This window comes from Kogia breviceps, chromosome 5 (assembly GCF_026419965.1).
Source record: "Kogia breviceps isolate mKogBre1 chromosome 5, mKogBre1 haplotype 1, whole genome shotgun sequence".
Taxonomy (NCBI): Eukaryota; Metazoa; Chordata; class Mammalia; order Artiodactyla; family Physeteridae; genus Kogia; species Kogia breviceps.
The window spans coordinates 51,646,430-51,661,658 of NC_081314.1; the positions used below are offsets into that span (position 1 = coordinate 51,646,430).

Here is a 15,229-nt window from a genome sequence, read left to right on the forward strand (position 1 = left end):
ATAGAAGGATAAATATAAGTCATTAAAAATTAATACTGGGCTTCCCTGGTGGCGCAGTGGTTGAGAGTCCGCCTGCCGATGCGGGAGACGCGGGTTCGTGCCCCGGTCCGGGAAGATCCCACATGCCGCGGAGCGACTGGGCCCGTGGGCTATGGCCGCTGAGCCTGTGCGTCCGGAGCCTGTGCTCCGCAACGGGAGAGGCCACAACAGTGAGAGGCCCGCATACCGCAAAAAAAAAAAAAAAAAAAAAAAAATTAATACTAATAGCTGCTATCGACAAGGTTTAATTGCATTATCAGAATCATTTTTTAAAAACCTAGAAAGTGTATATAAGTCTGAATGCTTTCCTAAGTCAAGTTTATATAGATATTCACTGTGTCAGTACATATTTAATTTCAATGCAAATTGATTTTACAATGAAAACTGACCAAAAATATTTATCTATAGGAGCAACAAGAAGTGTGACTGGTTAGAACACTTTGTTCTGGAGTTGTACATTTTTTATATAAAAACACTTGAGAATAGATAATATCAATTGCTATTGTCCCCCTCTTTAGTCATATTTTTCTATTTAAAATGCAGAGAAAGTGAAAGGTGATGGATAAAAGCAGCACTAAAACATTGTTTCAAAATGAAGCTTCCTAAAGTTCAAATATAAAGTAAAAGAAAGGAGCAATATTTTTGATTCCATTTTTTTTTTTTGCATTTTATATACATACTTTATGTGACCATGAAATATTTATTTTTCTTTCAATTATAATGGCTTCTTATTCCTTTTTATCTTCACATCACTACTTGTGTCTTGACATAATTGCCTGGCTCTTTGTTCACGATCCAGAATTTCTTTGAGGAATAGGCTTTTCTCATCAAATACTGCTTTCAATGCTACAAAATGATGAAGAAAATGACATATAAATTATACTTGGCAAAAGATCCAATTAAATGAAATAGTGGGGAGAAATTTTCAAATTTCACTTCTTCTCAAAATGTGGATGTTCTTAAAACCAAGAGTGCTCTGGGAAAATTTCCTCTTAAGCTTCTGCTATTCCACTTAGTCCTGTTTAAATTTAAAAGTTAACTTTTAACAGAGTTTGTCCTATTAATGTATTTATAACATGATAGAGATCTACCATTTAACAGAAGTCTAAAGAAGCTTGTGTTTTCCACTTTTGTTTTTTAATCTACTTAACAGCTATCAAGGACTCATAAAAAGCAAAGAACAAATTATTCTGTATTGAAATAAGACAATTAAAAGCATCAAAACACAGTTTGTCTGCATGACTAAACAAGGACATCTGCAATCACATCCTTATAAGACAGTTTGACCTGCAGGGATCTGTGGCTTCAGAAGAAGAACAGCCAAATTATCCCCATGAATGGTTATATGTGCATCAGGAGAAGTGGGAGGAAACTGTGCCATGCATTCAAAAAAATAATTTTGGCCTTTTGCTAAATTTTGTCATTTCAACAAAGGTTTATTGAAAATATATTACGTACTGTGCTCAGGCATAATGGGGCACAAATATGACTAAGTCATAGGCTTCCTTCCATCTGGTAGAAAGCAGGAGTAGTAGCCAAATAACCAAAATCTCATCTATAATATGATACCATTCTAAGAGAATATGAGCAATGTAAATTATGTGGTTAAACATATAAAGAGTTTATAACAATATGCAGAGATCAGAGAAAAAGCTTTAAGAATCGGATGCTATTTGAGATAGATCTTGAAGCCCAGAGAGGATTTTCATTGATAATGAGGACCATGGAGATGAGGAAGGGTTTGCAAGGGGGAAAGGAAATGTCAACTAGAAGGAACAAAGTAAATACACGTATGGAGAAACAGAGCTACTCTTCAGGTAACTCTGAGTAATTCAGTACAATTTAACATAAAGGAGAGGAAAGCAGAATGAGATTGGAGCTGGACTGAGGGGCCCTTTAAATACCAAGCCGAGAATTATGAAACAAAGAAACTACATGAACATTGAATGACCTCACAGTATAGAGGCATCTTTATATATCTGGATTTAAGAAAAACAACAAAACTCCACTTCTCATACAAACGTAACTATAAAAGTCAGTATCTTGCCCCCTTTGCTCTTGGATATTATACAAGAAAAAACAAGAAAATGAGGGGAAGTAACTCCGTGAACAAATTCCATGTTCAGCAAAACCCAAAGGTAGATGTAACCTGCAGCCTACAGAACTGAAGAAGGGTAGCCAAACAGCTGAGATTGGGCAGAAGTTACACAAGATAAATCGATCCGCATGGAGAGTATAAGAAGGCCAGCAGCAGCTGCAGCATTTCAGAAAGTGCTGGCAAAGAGATGCTCACTAAAGATGAGGGGCTCACCCTGAGGTCCAAATGCTGTAACTTTCATTTATATCTACGGATGCTACACGGGGTGAAGAAGGCTGGGAGCAAAAGCTCCCCCCAACCTCATTTGGTTCAGCAAAACATATGAGGCAGGACTATATAAAGAATCACACCCACGAGCCATTTTCTGCTAAAAGCAGCCCGCCTCTGTAGGTTGTAAAACTTGAAGGCCACACTGATCCCATGTCCCAGGCAGGCTCTCACCCAGGGACCTGCTACAAATGTCAAGTCTAAGAAAACCAAACTCATTAAAGATAATTGATTAAAAGGGTAAATTTTAAAAACGGCCATAGCATGGACATAAAGGTATTAGAAGCAAAATTAAAAACTAAACAAAATGAATTTTTAAAAGAGCAGCAAAACTAATCAATACATAGATCGCCACCAGGAACATGCTGCCATTGGACAAATATTGTTACTAAGCATTTTGCCACAAATTAAATTTTAAAACTTGAAAACGCTCCTGGTCTCTATGAAAGAAGATCACAGAGCAAAAGTCCCTTTATCTCAGGGATGAGATGAAGACACAACGGGAAGTGATGAAATGTCAGCAGGCAGAGCTCAGGAAAAAAATATCACAAGTGAGAATAGACTGCATGGTAACACAATGGGAAGCGTAGAGTGTATGAGTGAGAAAAACAAATATGATGAAAATTAAAAACAGAACAAATTAGAGGGATATAATAGATATTGAGGGAAAAAAGACCCAACAAATACATAAATGGGCTGAGTCCTTAAGAAAGAAAAATTAAGCAGAAATATTTTAAGGTGTCATGTAATAAAACTTTCCTCAAATAAGAGACAACCTGACATATATAAAAAGGACATACTGTTAATTACCTCTTTAATGGCCCTATCTGCAAATAGAGTCACATTATACGATGCTGTGGGGTTAGGAATTTGGGGAAACACAGTTCAGCCCATAGCATATATTTTGGAACTTTTAAATGACCAGTGAAGCTGCAGGAGCTTCAGACTTGCTTCTGCATTTTTGGAAACTCAGTTCCAAACACAATCACAGTTTTATTAATGTGTCTTCACTTTTCCAAAATCCTGATCCCTTTATTTCTTGGTAAATTTGGTATTTCTTGGTATAATTTATGTCTTGTATAGCTTAGAGATGGCCAATCTTTGTTATTGGCCTGAGACAAGTTTTAAAATTTGTGGCAAAGATGGAGTTTGGCGATATCTCTAGTGGAAAGAAGGAGTTGGAGGCAAAAAGGATATAAATAAAAGACCTAACTTTTCTTGCTCTGGGGGAAAAAAAGGACATGACTTGTGCCAGGAATAATAGAAGAGTCAAAAACAAGGCATATCCTACTAAAGTTACTAGACTTTAAAGATAAAGGCAGAATCATTTGGCAGCCAAGCAAAATGATCAAGTCACTCAAAAGAAGAGAAATATATGTATTGCATTTGATATATTCATAGCAATGATCAATACCAGTAGACAGTAAAGAGAGCAACTCCCACAAGATAAGTATGGAAAGAACATGTGAGGTACGAATACTATAAACACCCAAACTGCCCATCAAATCTGAAAATTTCCAATAGTTTCAACATGCAGGGAGTTCATGGACTATTGTTCCCAAGAGTCCTTTTTAAGGAAATTACTACAACATAAACTGAGAAATGACTGAGGAAAAGATCTGGTGGTGAGCACCAAATATATTTTAACGTAGAAGTGAGATTAAAACAACATAAAGTTTAGGATGACAAATTAGAAGGCAAATGCCACATGCCTGACAAGGTAGAAATGATACAATTAACAAAAATTGGGAAAGTCAGAAAGAAGTTTCATTCATGATAGATCAGTAACAGCTGAGAGACAAAGGACTTAAACCAACAAGTCAAGTACTAGCCATATAAGCAAATTTAACAAAACAAAAGCAGAAAGAAAAATCATATTATTGAACAAAATTGTGTGGTGGAAGAGGGGGAGGGGAATGAAGAAACATGTTCACTTATCATCCGTCAGCATCGATTTAATTGTTACTGCCCTAGAAAAATAAACGGTGACAACAATTATAATTATATGAATCTATAAGTATAAAGGTACTACCAGAACAAACATATAACACCCACCCACCCCCCCTCAAATAAAAACAAAGAAAAAGATTACAGGTCCAGGGAAAACTTCAAAAAATATATAAACAGTAAATAGCAGAAAAGAGTATGAGAAATACAAAACCAAACTGTCTAATAAACAACATACTTAAATGTGCTCAATTTCATGATTTTTAAAAATGGATTTTTTAGTTGGATCGAAGGCAAAACCCCGATTCACATCTAAAATAAAATGATTCCGAAAATTTGAAATAAAAGGATGGGAAAAGTATACCAGGCAAATCAAAATCAAAATAAAGCAGGGATCAAAATCTAAAATCATACATGCATGAAGAAACCCTCAAAGGATACACAGACACTCGCAGTAGTGGTTGCCAGAAAGAGGTAATGGTGGGAACTGGACAGATCAGCATCATGGAAGGGAGGTAGACTTCTCACTAAATAATTTTTTATATGTTCTAATATTTGATCAGTGTGAATATATGCTATTTTTCATATAAGAAAGTATATGAAAAACAGCATATTCTGTTTTTTAATAAGACAGAAATGCAACCTGGACCTACCTCATAAGCAAAGTTACAAATGAAAACCCTTTTCACTGGCCTAATACCAGGGATAATTTATTTTTCTGAGTTAAAAAACAAATGATAAAAAATTCATATGCAATTCATATGCAAGGGCAGATACCTGTTTCCTGGGCCTGAAGCTTACAATTTGGGGAGCTTTCTTTAAGAAAATAAACATAAAATTACAAATACAAAATTATTCATAAAAGTGGTTATGTACTTAGAATGAGAAAATAAATCTCAACAAATTACTAGAGTTTTGTAGAGCTGAGTATTTTTCTTCTCAGGTCTCTTTTAGGAAAGGTACCTGAAATGCTTACCTGGAAATGATTCCTACTTGCAACCTGGCTTCCTCTCTTCACGCAGAACACCCTAAAACTCCCAGAAACCGCGAATACTCACAAGGGACTTTGTAGATAAGGCTTATAAAACTTAACCTACATTAGCTTCACTAGCAATCTCCTTTATGTGGCAAAAGCCATGTCATTAACCTAACACGTTCTAAATGAATAATGGTAATCAATTCCTCTCACTATTCAGAGTAACAGCATCTGCTGGGTTAATGGCATAATGTTTGCATATAAGTGAGTCTGCCATGGATTATGATACATGTAAGAAACCATTAACCATTTATTGAACCGGTTTAAGATTATAAAAGAATGTCTTTAACCTTGCAGTGATGACTTGTTTTCTTGATGAACTTGGCAAGGCTCTTCCCAGTTATTCAATCAAACACTAATCTAAGTGTTGCTCTGAAGAAATTTTGCCTATATAGTTAAGTTCCTAATCGATGGATTTTAAATAAGGAGATTATCCTGGATAATTTGGGAGAGCTGGACTTAAATCAGTTGGAAGGCCTTCGAAGCAGGACTGAGGCTTCCGCAAGACAGAAAAGAAATGCCAACACTGGACAAAACTTCTGCCTGTGCTCATGGAGTTCAGTCGTCTTCCTTTAACTGCCTGTGGACAACAGCTTTAGCCTGTGCCCAGTCTGCGACGATCTTCCTTCCTGGCGCAGCTCTACTCCTTTTTTACTTGCTCCACCAGCCCTCACAATCCCAGAAGGCAATTCCTTGTCATAAATTTCAATGCATGGTCCTGCTCGTTTCCCTGCACCCTGACTGATACACTTGCCATAAAGTGCATTGTTTAAGGCAGAATCATCGTGAAGGGCGAAGCATTCTTATTGAGACAAATAGACTGGTTTGTCAAGGTTCCTGCGGTTTGTGACTGGAGTCTGTCGGATACTCCTTGAAAAGAACATTTGTGTTTATTCAAATATACAGCTTCTCTTAAAGCACCTTCAAGTTCCCACACAGGTGTTATGTGGGACCTCAAGCCTTAAACTTCTTGCCTTATGGGTCCAACAACTTACTTAGAATCTTGGTGAGTAGTTCACTCAGAAGGGTTAGTAACAGCCAGTGTATTTGGACTCATTGCGTCCAAATGGACCCATCTTTAAACCTTCTAAAGGCTTCCTTCTCACTTAAAATAAACCCAAGTTTCTTGCCCAGGCGACCTCATCCCACATGAACTGATCCGTAATTCCTCTACCCTCATCTTGTGCTCCCTGTGAGCATCTCTCACACTCTACCCTGGCAACACTGACTTTTCTGTCCCTGGAATGTGCCAACCTTGTTCCCACCTCAGAAGCTTTACACTTCGGCTCCCATCCTCGGAATGTTCTGTCCCCATTTGTTTGTGGAATTGCTTCCTCTTATCTTTCAAGATTCAGCCCAACAGTCAGAGAGACGTTCACTCATGCTCCCCACTTAGTCACGTTCCATCACACTGTCTTGCTTTATTTTCCTCATACCCTTTATCAGTATCACTATCCAAACGTATCTTCTTATATTCAGTTATTTATTTATTGTCTATCATGACCCTAGGTGATAAATTCAATGAGAGCAAAGACCTTGTTTGTCTTTATACCCCATATACCCTTAGCACCCAGCATTGTGCCTGGTATAAACATAGAAGATGGTCACAAAAATGTATCTGTTGAATAAATGAGCAAATGAATGAAGATACCTCCAGGCTTGTAAAGGGCCAGGATCACTCCTCACACTTTGGAATTCCTGCCTTCCAGAGACAGAGGGACTCTATTATGGTAATAGAAGGCTGGTCCTCCATGTCACTTATCTATATATCCATCCACTCACGCAACCCCTGCTCTTAAAAATTAACATCAGGGGCTTCCCTGGTGGCGCAGTGGTTGGGAGTCCACTTGATGATGCAGGGGACACGGGTTCGTGCCCCGGTCCAGGAAGATCCCACAATAGTGAGAGGCCCGTGCACTGAAAAAAGAAAAAAAAAAAAAAAAATTAACATCAAGTGTTATTGGTAACCATTTATGTTCCCTACTTCCCACTTGGGAAAAGATGACATTATACATTAATCACTTCATTTTATAGTTGGCTGCCCAACAAGACTTGTTATAATGATAACCAAAAGGTGTTTTTAAAGCGATGAAAATGAAAGATGTGGTGGCCATGAAGCTATTCAAACATTTTCACTAAAATAAAATGATTCAGTGATTTTCATAAAGCAAAGTTAATCTTTATTATCTGATCCCTCCCTTGCCCCCTAATTGGAGACTAGCTATATATCAGATGAACAACAGTGTCAAACCTCACAAAGGCACCCTGGCAAGAAGGGACTTAGCGACTATGTAAACACAGCACTGCAACGACCAGTTGTTGTTAGTTTATGAATATACGGTATTCTGAAAACTTTCTCTTCAATTCACATCCTCTGTCCTATTCTAAGTCCTCTAGATAACTGCTTCTCAAACTTTAATGTGCATAAAAATCACCTAGAAGTCTTGTTAAAATGTAGATTCTGATTCCATAGATCTGAGTTGAGGCCTGTGATGCTGCATTTCTAACATGCTCCTGGGTGACGCCCAGGATATATCCACTGCCCACATTTTGACATCAAGGTTCTAATTCCTAAATATAGACTAGATCAGGATGGCCAGGCTGTCATTTAATTTCACCCATCACTGTATAACAATCAGGTAACAAAGCAACAGGTTGTTGGCAGAGTAGTGAGAATTTATCAAAATGCTTTAGTGGTCTTCATATGGCTCTTAAATGATCGTGCTTGGGACCTGTTCAACCTTTTTTTTAAGACTTTTTTTTTTTTTATGAGCCGTTTTATTTTTACAACAAAATTGAAAGGAAGGTACAAGTATTTCTCATATATCCCCTGCCCGTACACATGCAAACCCTCCCGTTATCAACATCAGTCACCAGAATGGTATATTTTTTAGTAAGGGTGAAACTCCACTGACACATCATTATCACCCAAAGTGCATTGTTTACCTAAAGTTTCACTCTTGGTGTTGCACATTTTAAGGATATTTAAAGGATAATGACAAATGTCCTTCATTATAATATCATACAGAGTATTTACATGGCCCTAAAAAAATCCTCTGTGCCCCTGCTATTCACCTCTTCTCCTCCTCCCCTGGCAACCACTGATCTTTTTATTGTCTCCATAGTTTCACCTTTTTAGAATCTCATAGAGTAGGAATCATAAAGTGTGTACCTTCTCAGATTAGTTTCTTCCACTTAATAATATTCATTTAAGATTCTTCCATGTCTTTTCATGGCTTGACAGCTCTTTTTTTAAGTGCTAAATAATATTCCATTGTCTGGATGCACCAAAGTATATTTACCCATTCACATGCTGAAGGACATCTTCGTTGCTTCCAAGTTTTGGCAATTATGAATAAAGCTGCTATAAAGATCTGCGTGCAGGCTTTTGTATGAAAATAAGTTTTCAGGTCCTATGGGTAAATACCAAAGAGCATGATTGCTGGATTGCATGTTAAGAATATGTTTAGTCTGTAAGAAACTGCCAAACTGCCTTCCAAAGTGTCTGTACCATTTTGCATTCCCACCAGCAATAAATGAGAGCTCCTGTTGCGCTACATCCTCACCTGCATTTGGTGGTGTAAGCGTTCTGGAGTTCGGCCATTCTAATGCGTGTGTAGTGATAACTCATTGTTCTCTCACTTTGCATTTCCCTGATGACATATGATGTGAAGTATCTCTTGAATCTTTTAAAAAAATGTTTTTCACATGTTAATGACTTCTGTTTTATAGGACTCAAATTATGGTGATATCATATAAACAAAGATATAAAATAATAGGAAGGATTTTTTTACTTCTAAGATATCTCTGAGTTTTGTGCTCAGTCTGGATCTTCAGTTATCTAAGATTTCCTGGCATGAATCATGTGTAGAAATCTCTCATTTCCTACTAAAAATGAATATATCTATAAATGCATTCTTTTGTATTTAATTATTTGTTCAAGTAAGAAGATTACCACAATATTTGATTCTTTTTCTTTACTGGTACTAGATTTAAGATAGTATTTTAAAGCAAAGATATATAAGGTTGATTTTACCAAAATCCTGTGTGTATACTTTTTACCTGTAGCTTAAGAATTATAGAGAGTAAGTTTGTATATCAATGAAAAACCAGTATTGTCTCAAGCACACCCTTCTGAGTAGGCAGATTTTGGCTGAGTTCACCATTTTTGAACTATTTTGCCCCTCTTTGTAAATTGCAGGTTACCATGGATATGCAAACTCTGTCTCATCTGGTAGAGTGTTAACTGACTTGCTCCCCTTCCTTGGAAACACCAGTTTTTGTACCTACCTGCAAATTGGGTCAGGGACAGTTATCTTGCACAAATGATCAATTCTTACCAAATTTTCAATCCTCCCACTTTTCTTCAATATCTGACCACAATCCTCCAAACTTTTTCAATTCTCACATCTGTCTAAAACTGAGAACTAAAACCTGACAGCCCAAATCTTTATTCAGACTCTGTGCTACCTTGCAGCTGTCCTTTGCTCTCAGGACCTCCAGGACACCAAAACAACTGACCATCCCCCCCTCCTAACATCTGGTTCAACGGGTTCTACAGTGTCCCTGAGAGACACTTCTCAGACACTGTTCTGCCCCACCCAGAAGATTCATGATCATCTCTGGGCTGTTCAACAATGAGCAGTAATCATTCATCTTGAACAAAAGTAAGGGGGCTGACAACATTGACCTTTACCCTGTGCAACTAGAAAGTGGAGGCAGTTAAGAAATGGCCCGACCCTCTTGCGTTCCAGAAACAGATAACAGCAAAGGACCACTCTTCTCTCTCTCATTCTGAGATAAGACTCTCTTCACCCTCCTCCCAAGTCTAATAAGACTCATGGATTCATTGACCTGTCTCTATAATAGCTCAAGCCCCCTTCCTTTTTTTTGAGATACTCCTCTTTAATGACTATTCTCCCTGTTGCAATAGCTTGAATAAAATCATCTCTTTAATTGTCCCGTACATTTTGTCTTTGACAAACAACAACAACAAAACAATTCACCTGAAGTATCACTAATGCAGCATTTTCTCTACGCTGGAAGTTTTAAAGATTTTATAGGTACAATATGATGACTTCTGGGGAATTTATTGGCAAAACCTGACCCAGAGCCAGTTCTAAGTAGATTCCAGTTTTTTGAATAAAGCATATCAAAAAGGGGTTTCAAGCTGTTTGAGAACCCATGGGGAACAACTTGGAAGCTAAAGAGAGAGTGTGAAAGATGTTTCAACTTGAAAGGGAAAGAAAGAAAATACAAAAGAACATTAAACACACAGTAGGCAAAACTGAAAAGTCACCTGGGGCTTATAAAGTGTTTGAAACTGTCCCAAGTTCCAAAGCGGTAGTTTAGAATGTTGAAAGTAAGTCTGGCAAAATGCCTCTCATCATACAATTGCCAAATAACCTTCAGCACACTGTAATTATGGAGATTTCAGGAATGTGTGTAAAATGCACGGCAAAGACTTAAGGTAGACTCTGTAATGATAGTGTGGAGGAGGGCACATATTAGTAACTGAGATTTTTTTTAAGTGCTCATTTATAATAATAATTTTTAAATTCAGTAGCTTCCTACGAAAAAGGAGATGAACAATTTTAAATGAAAGTGATAAAAATAGGTAATATTATAGTGAAATAGCTGGTTTTAGAAAGCCACTTAAGAATAGGTTGCCTAGGGACTATAATTTCAACGTTATTTGAACAAGGGAGGCTGTACCTAGAAATATTAATAAATGGACACCTGTAAAACAGGGACACTTCTCAACTAGGGTCCACCTTTTACTAGCTATGCGAGACTAGGTATGTTATTTAAACTCTTTTTTCTACCCCACAGAGTCTATGCCAGAGATTCTTTATATAGTAAATAGGGGCAATAATAATTCCTATAACAAAGAGACATTTAGTGGAATAATAATAATAAAATACCATCAATAAAGAAATGTATCAGGGCTTCCCTGGTGGCACAGTGGTTGACAGTCCGCCTGCCGATGCAGGAGACGCGGGTTCGTGCCCCGGTCCGGGAAGATCCCACATGCCGCAGAGCAGCTAGACCCGTGAGCCATGGCCGCTGGGCCTGCGCGTCCGGAGCCTGTGCTCCGCAATGGGAGAGGCCACAGCAGTGAGAGGCCCGCGTACCGCAAAAAAAAAAAAAAAAAAAGAAAAAAGAAATGTATCAAACTCTTATTAGGTGACAGGCTCTGTGCTACAGGCTTCACATGGGTTATTTCACTTAATGTTCACAGCAACATTATGAAGACGTAACTAATGCGATGCCCATTATTAGTTGAAGAAACTAAGGCATAGAGAGTTTAACTGACCTGCTCAAGGTCATATAGCTAGCAAGTGGTAGCGTCTTGATTTGAAGCCAGGTTTATGCTTGAAATTTTGCCCTTACTATACCTTTATTGCTTTGAGTCTTCCAAGTTTTATTCATTCTATAAATGGAAATTCTCCAAAAGACAACCATAATCGTTAACACATTATAACTGAGTAGAAATAAAGATTGTGATTTCAAAGGTTATAAAATAATGTAAAGGACCAGGAGTGGAATAAAAAACATGAATAGCCAGGGAAGATGGTACTATGCCAATGATCCATTGCCCCTGAGCTCCAAAGCCACTCTTCGCTGCTCCCTGCATGATAATGGACCAGAGTCTTGTAAATGGTTCTCCTTTGACAGCTGGTACAATGTTGAGCTCTGTCACTAGAGGGCACTAGAGGGACACTGGAGGAGAAATGGATTTCTCTCCAAGCCGGTGCTCCCCTCACTAGGCTCCTGCAGGGCAGTTCCTCCAGCACTAGACTCCTACAGTATGACTTCCCCAGGACCAAGCTCCTCCAGTGCCTTCTGCAGCTCCAGACTCCTGTGAAATGCAAGGATGGCTTTTCCAGAGCCACAGCTTCCCTTGCCACCCTCCCAGGTGACTTTGCAGCAGAGTGCCACCTGTCTGCCAGCATGCAATGAATGACTTTCTGTAATACCCCAGGAGGCAAGCAGAGGGCCGCCAGTGTGACTCCTCCCTGTGAACAGCCTCCCCTGCAGCCCCTTGATGGCTTTGCAGTGAGTTCTGAGACACAGCACCTCCCTGTGGATGGCTTCCCCTGACGCCCCTGAGAGCAGATTTCTGCAAATTCCATCTGCAGCAGCTCTGCCACCTTGCCAGGTGGCAAAACAGGGTGATAAGCCCTCTTGCACAAGGTCTGGGTCTCCGCCCTAGCTTAGGTGGGCATATTCCCTGGTCTATCTCAGGCCTGGGAGTAGTGGCTTCTCTTTAGATCTTCTATCCCTGTGTTCTTTAGAATTCTCTTTGCTGCTAACTAGCCAATGTTCTATAATGTGTGTATGTTATATCTAAAATCAGAAGAAAAAATGAACTGAAAAATAAAATTAATTCTAAAACACGCCTTGACTGTAGTTGCTCTTCAGTTACCGTTCTTTTTCTTTCCTCGCTACTATAGTCAGTTTCTTGGAAAAGTGTTAGCTTTTCTTGGTAGATGCCCCACAGGTACCTCCGACTCAACATATTCTGAAAACTAACTCTAAATCATCTTCTCCTCCTATATTTCCTCTCTCAGTAACTGCCTCTCTTTGACACAGTTATCTGGGCTGGAAACCTGATAGTCATACATGTCTTAACATCTCATCAGGGCACAGAATCCTTTAAATTCTACCTCTGTAACATTTCTCAAATTAATAGTTACTTCCTTTCTAGGGTCCCCTTATCATCAAAATAATTATAGTTACCATTTATGAGTGCTTATTATGTGCTAGTCATTGTGCTAAAATTAACCCACACAACTCCAAGAAGCAGGTACCATTAGCCCCATTTTACAGATGAGAAAACTGAGACTTTGTAGCTTATTTAATTTATCGAGATATAAACAACTAGTAGAAGGCAAAGTGAAAATTCAAAAGAAGATAGCTGCATCATACAACAAGTTCCCACCACTCTGATACATACGCTGCCTTCAGTCTAGCCCCATTATAATGCATCAACTACACAGTTTCCAGAAAGCTTTCTAAAATGCAAATCTGGTCATGTCACTTGCCTGCTTAAACATTTCAACAGGAATTCTGTTTCTGGATAGGATTTAATAAGTAGTGACAGGTCTTCCTTCTCATTGCACCAGATAGAAAAAAAAAAAAAAAGGTAAATTACAGAAATAATATTCTTAAAGCCTTCAGAGAGCTGTGAAAACAAATATTATCATATTAAAATTCATGAGATAGTAGAACCATTCTCAGATGAGCTGAGATTGCCAAATCTTTCCTTCCCTTTGGGGATTAATCATGTCTGGGCATTGCTAAGAAACAGGCTTGCCATAGACAGATTTTCTAAGGGAAGGGAAAATCAGAAGAGCTTTTGATGACTATGTGGGTTGGTGTGATGGACTGGAATTTGGGAAAACTTTGTAACTATGGCCAGGGTTCCCCCACAGGACATATTCTGAGTGCTGGGGTAGTGTGGGAGGCTGTGGATTGGACTGGGGGGGCAGATTAATGATTCTTGTGGTCACAATATTCCACTACAGAGAGAGGCCTAAAACAAACATTTGAAACTGAAAGTAAACAAAGTCTAACTAAAGCCATAACCCAGCACTGACCGAACTCCATCCCTAATTGGATTAACATGATTCACCCTTCATGCTCTCTGTCCAGCTAAGGAAAGGGTGCACTGCCTAAGAGGAAAAATGTTAAGTTCATTATCTGTATATCTTTAACACATAATTTCTGCCATATAATAAAAAATTATACAGAAATTACAGGACTTGCAAGAAAGAAGGAAAATGTGACCAATAACCAAGAGGAAAAAATAGACATTAGAAACAGATCCAAGGATCACCCAGATACTGATGTTAGCAGGCCAGGACTTTAAAATTATTAAAAATATGTTAAAGAAAACAGAGAGAAAATTTGGACAAAATGGATGAAAACAGAAGTAATTTCAACAGAGTATTAGAATATATATATAAACAAGATTCAAATGGCATTTTAGAAATATATATATATATATATATATATATATATATATATATACACACACACACACACATATACATAAAATCTGAAATTGGGAACTGATATCATGGGTTTAAAAGAGACTGGCAAAAGAGACAGGACTAGTGAATGCAAAGATAAGTCAATATAAAATATCCAAAATGAAGCCCAGAGAAGAAAATAAAATGGAAAAATGAGAAGAACATAGGAAATGTTTGTGATATAATGAAAATCCAACATATGTGTAATTGCAATCCCAGAAGGACTGGAGAGTGGTAACTGGAAAGAAACAATATTTGAAAAGATAATAGCTGAGAATTATTCAACATTGAAGAAAGATGTATTCAAGGATTCCTATCAACCCCAAGCAGTATATATACAGAGAGAAGTGTATTTATGTCCATTGTGATAAAACTGCTAAAAAACAAGGATAAAGAAAAAAATCTGTAAAGCAGCCAGAAAAAAAAATTACATTCAAAGAAGCAACAATAATATGAAGAGTGGAATTTTAAACAGGAACTATAGGAGCAAGGAAGCAATGGGATGGTATCATTAAAGAGTTGAAAAAAACTGCTATCTAGGGTTTTAAACCCAGTGAAAAAATCATTCCGAAGTCAAAATGAAATAAATGAATTTTTCAGACACATAAAAGCTGGGAAAATTACTCACCAGCAGACCAACATCATAAGAAATACTGAAGAAATTTCTTTTGAATAAAGGAAAATAATCTCAGATGGAAGCCTAGTACCCCAAAAAGAAATAAAGTAGTGTAACCTCTAGAGTAATTACTAAAAGGCTAACACAAAGAGATCTAAAAACTGAAGAATTAATAGAAGAGATAAAAT

The 15,229-nt window shown here is 37.8% G+C and overlaps 1 protein-coding gene across 1 annotated transcript in view; it reads right to left on the bottom strand.

Annotated features, from left to right (window-relative positions):
• Positions 1–754: 754 nt before the first annotated feature.
• Positions 755–15,229, bottom strand: part of WDR49 (WD repeat domain 49) — a 140,417-nt gene continuing 125,942 nt past the window's right edge. Inside the window, 1 exon segment of the mRNA XM_059063910.1 lies at positions 755–885. Within this exon segment, the coding sequence (XP_058919893.1) occupies positions 755–885 (131 nt within the window).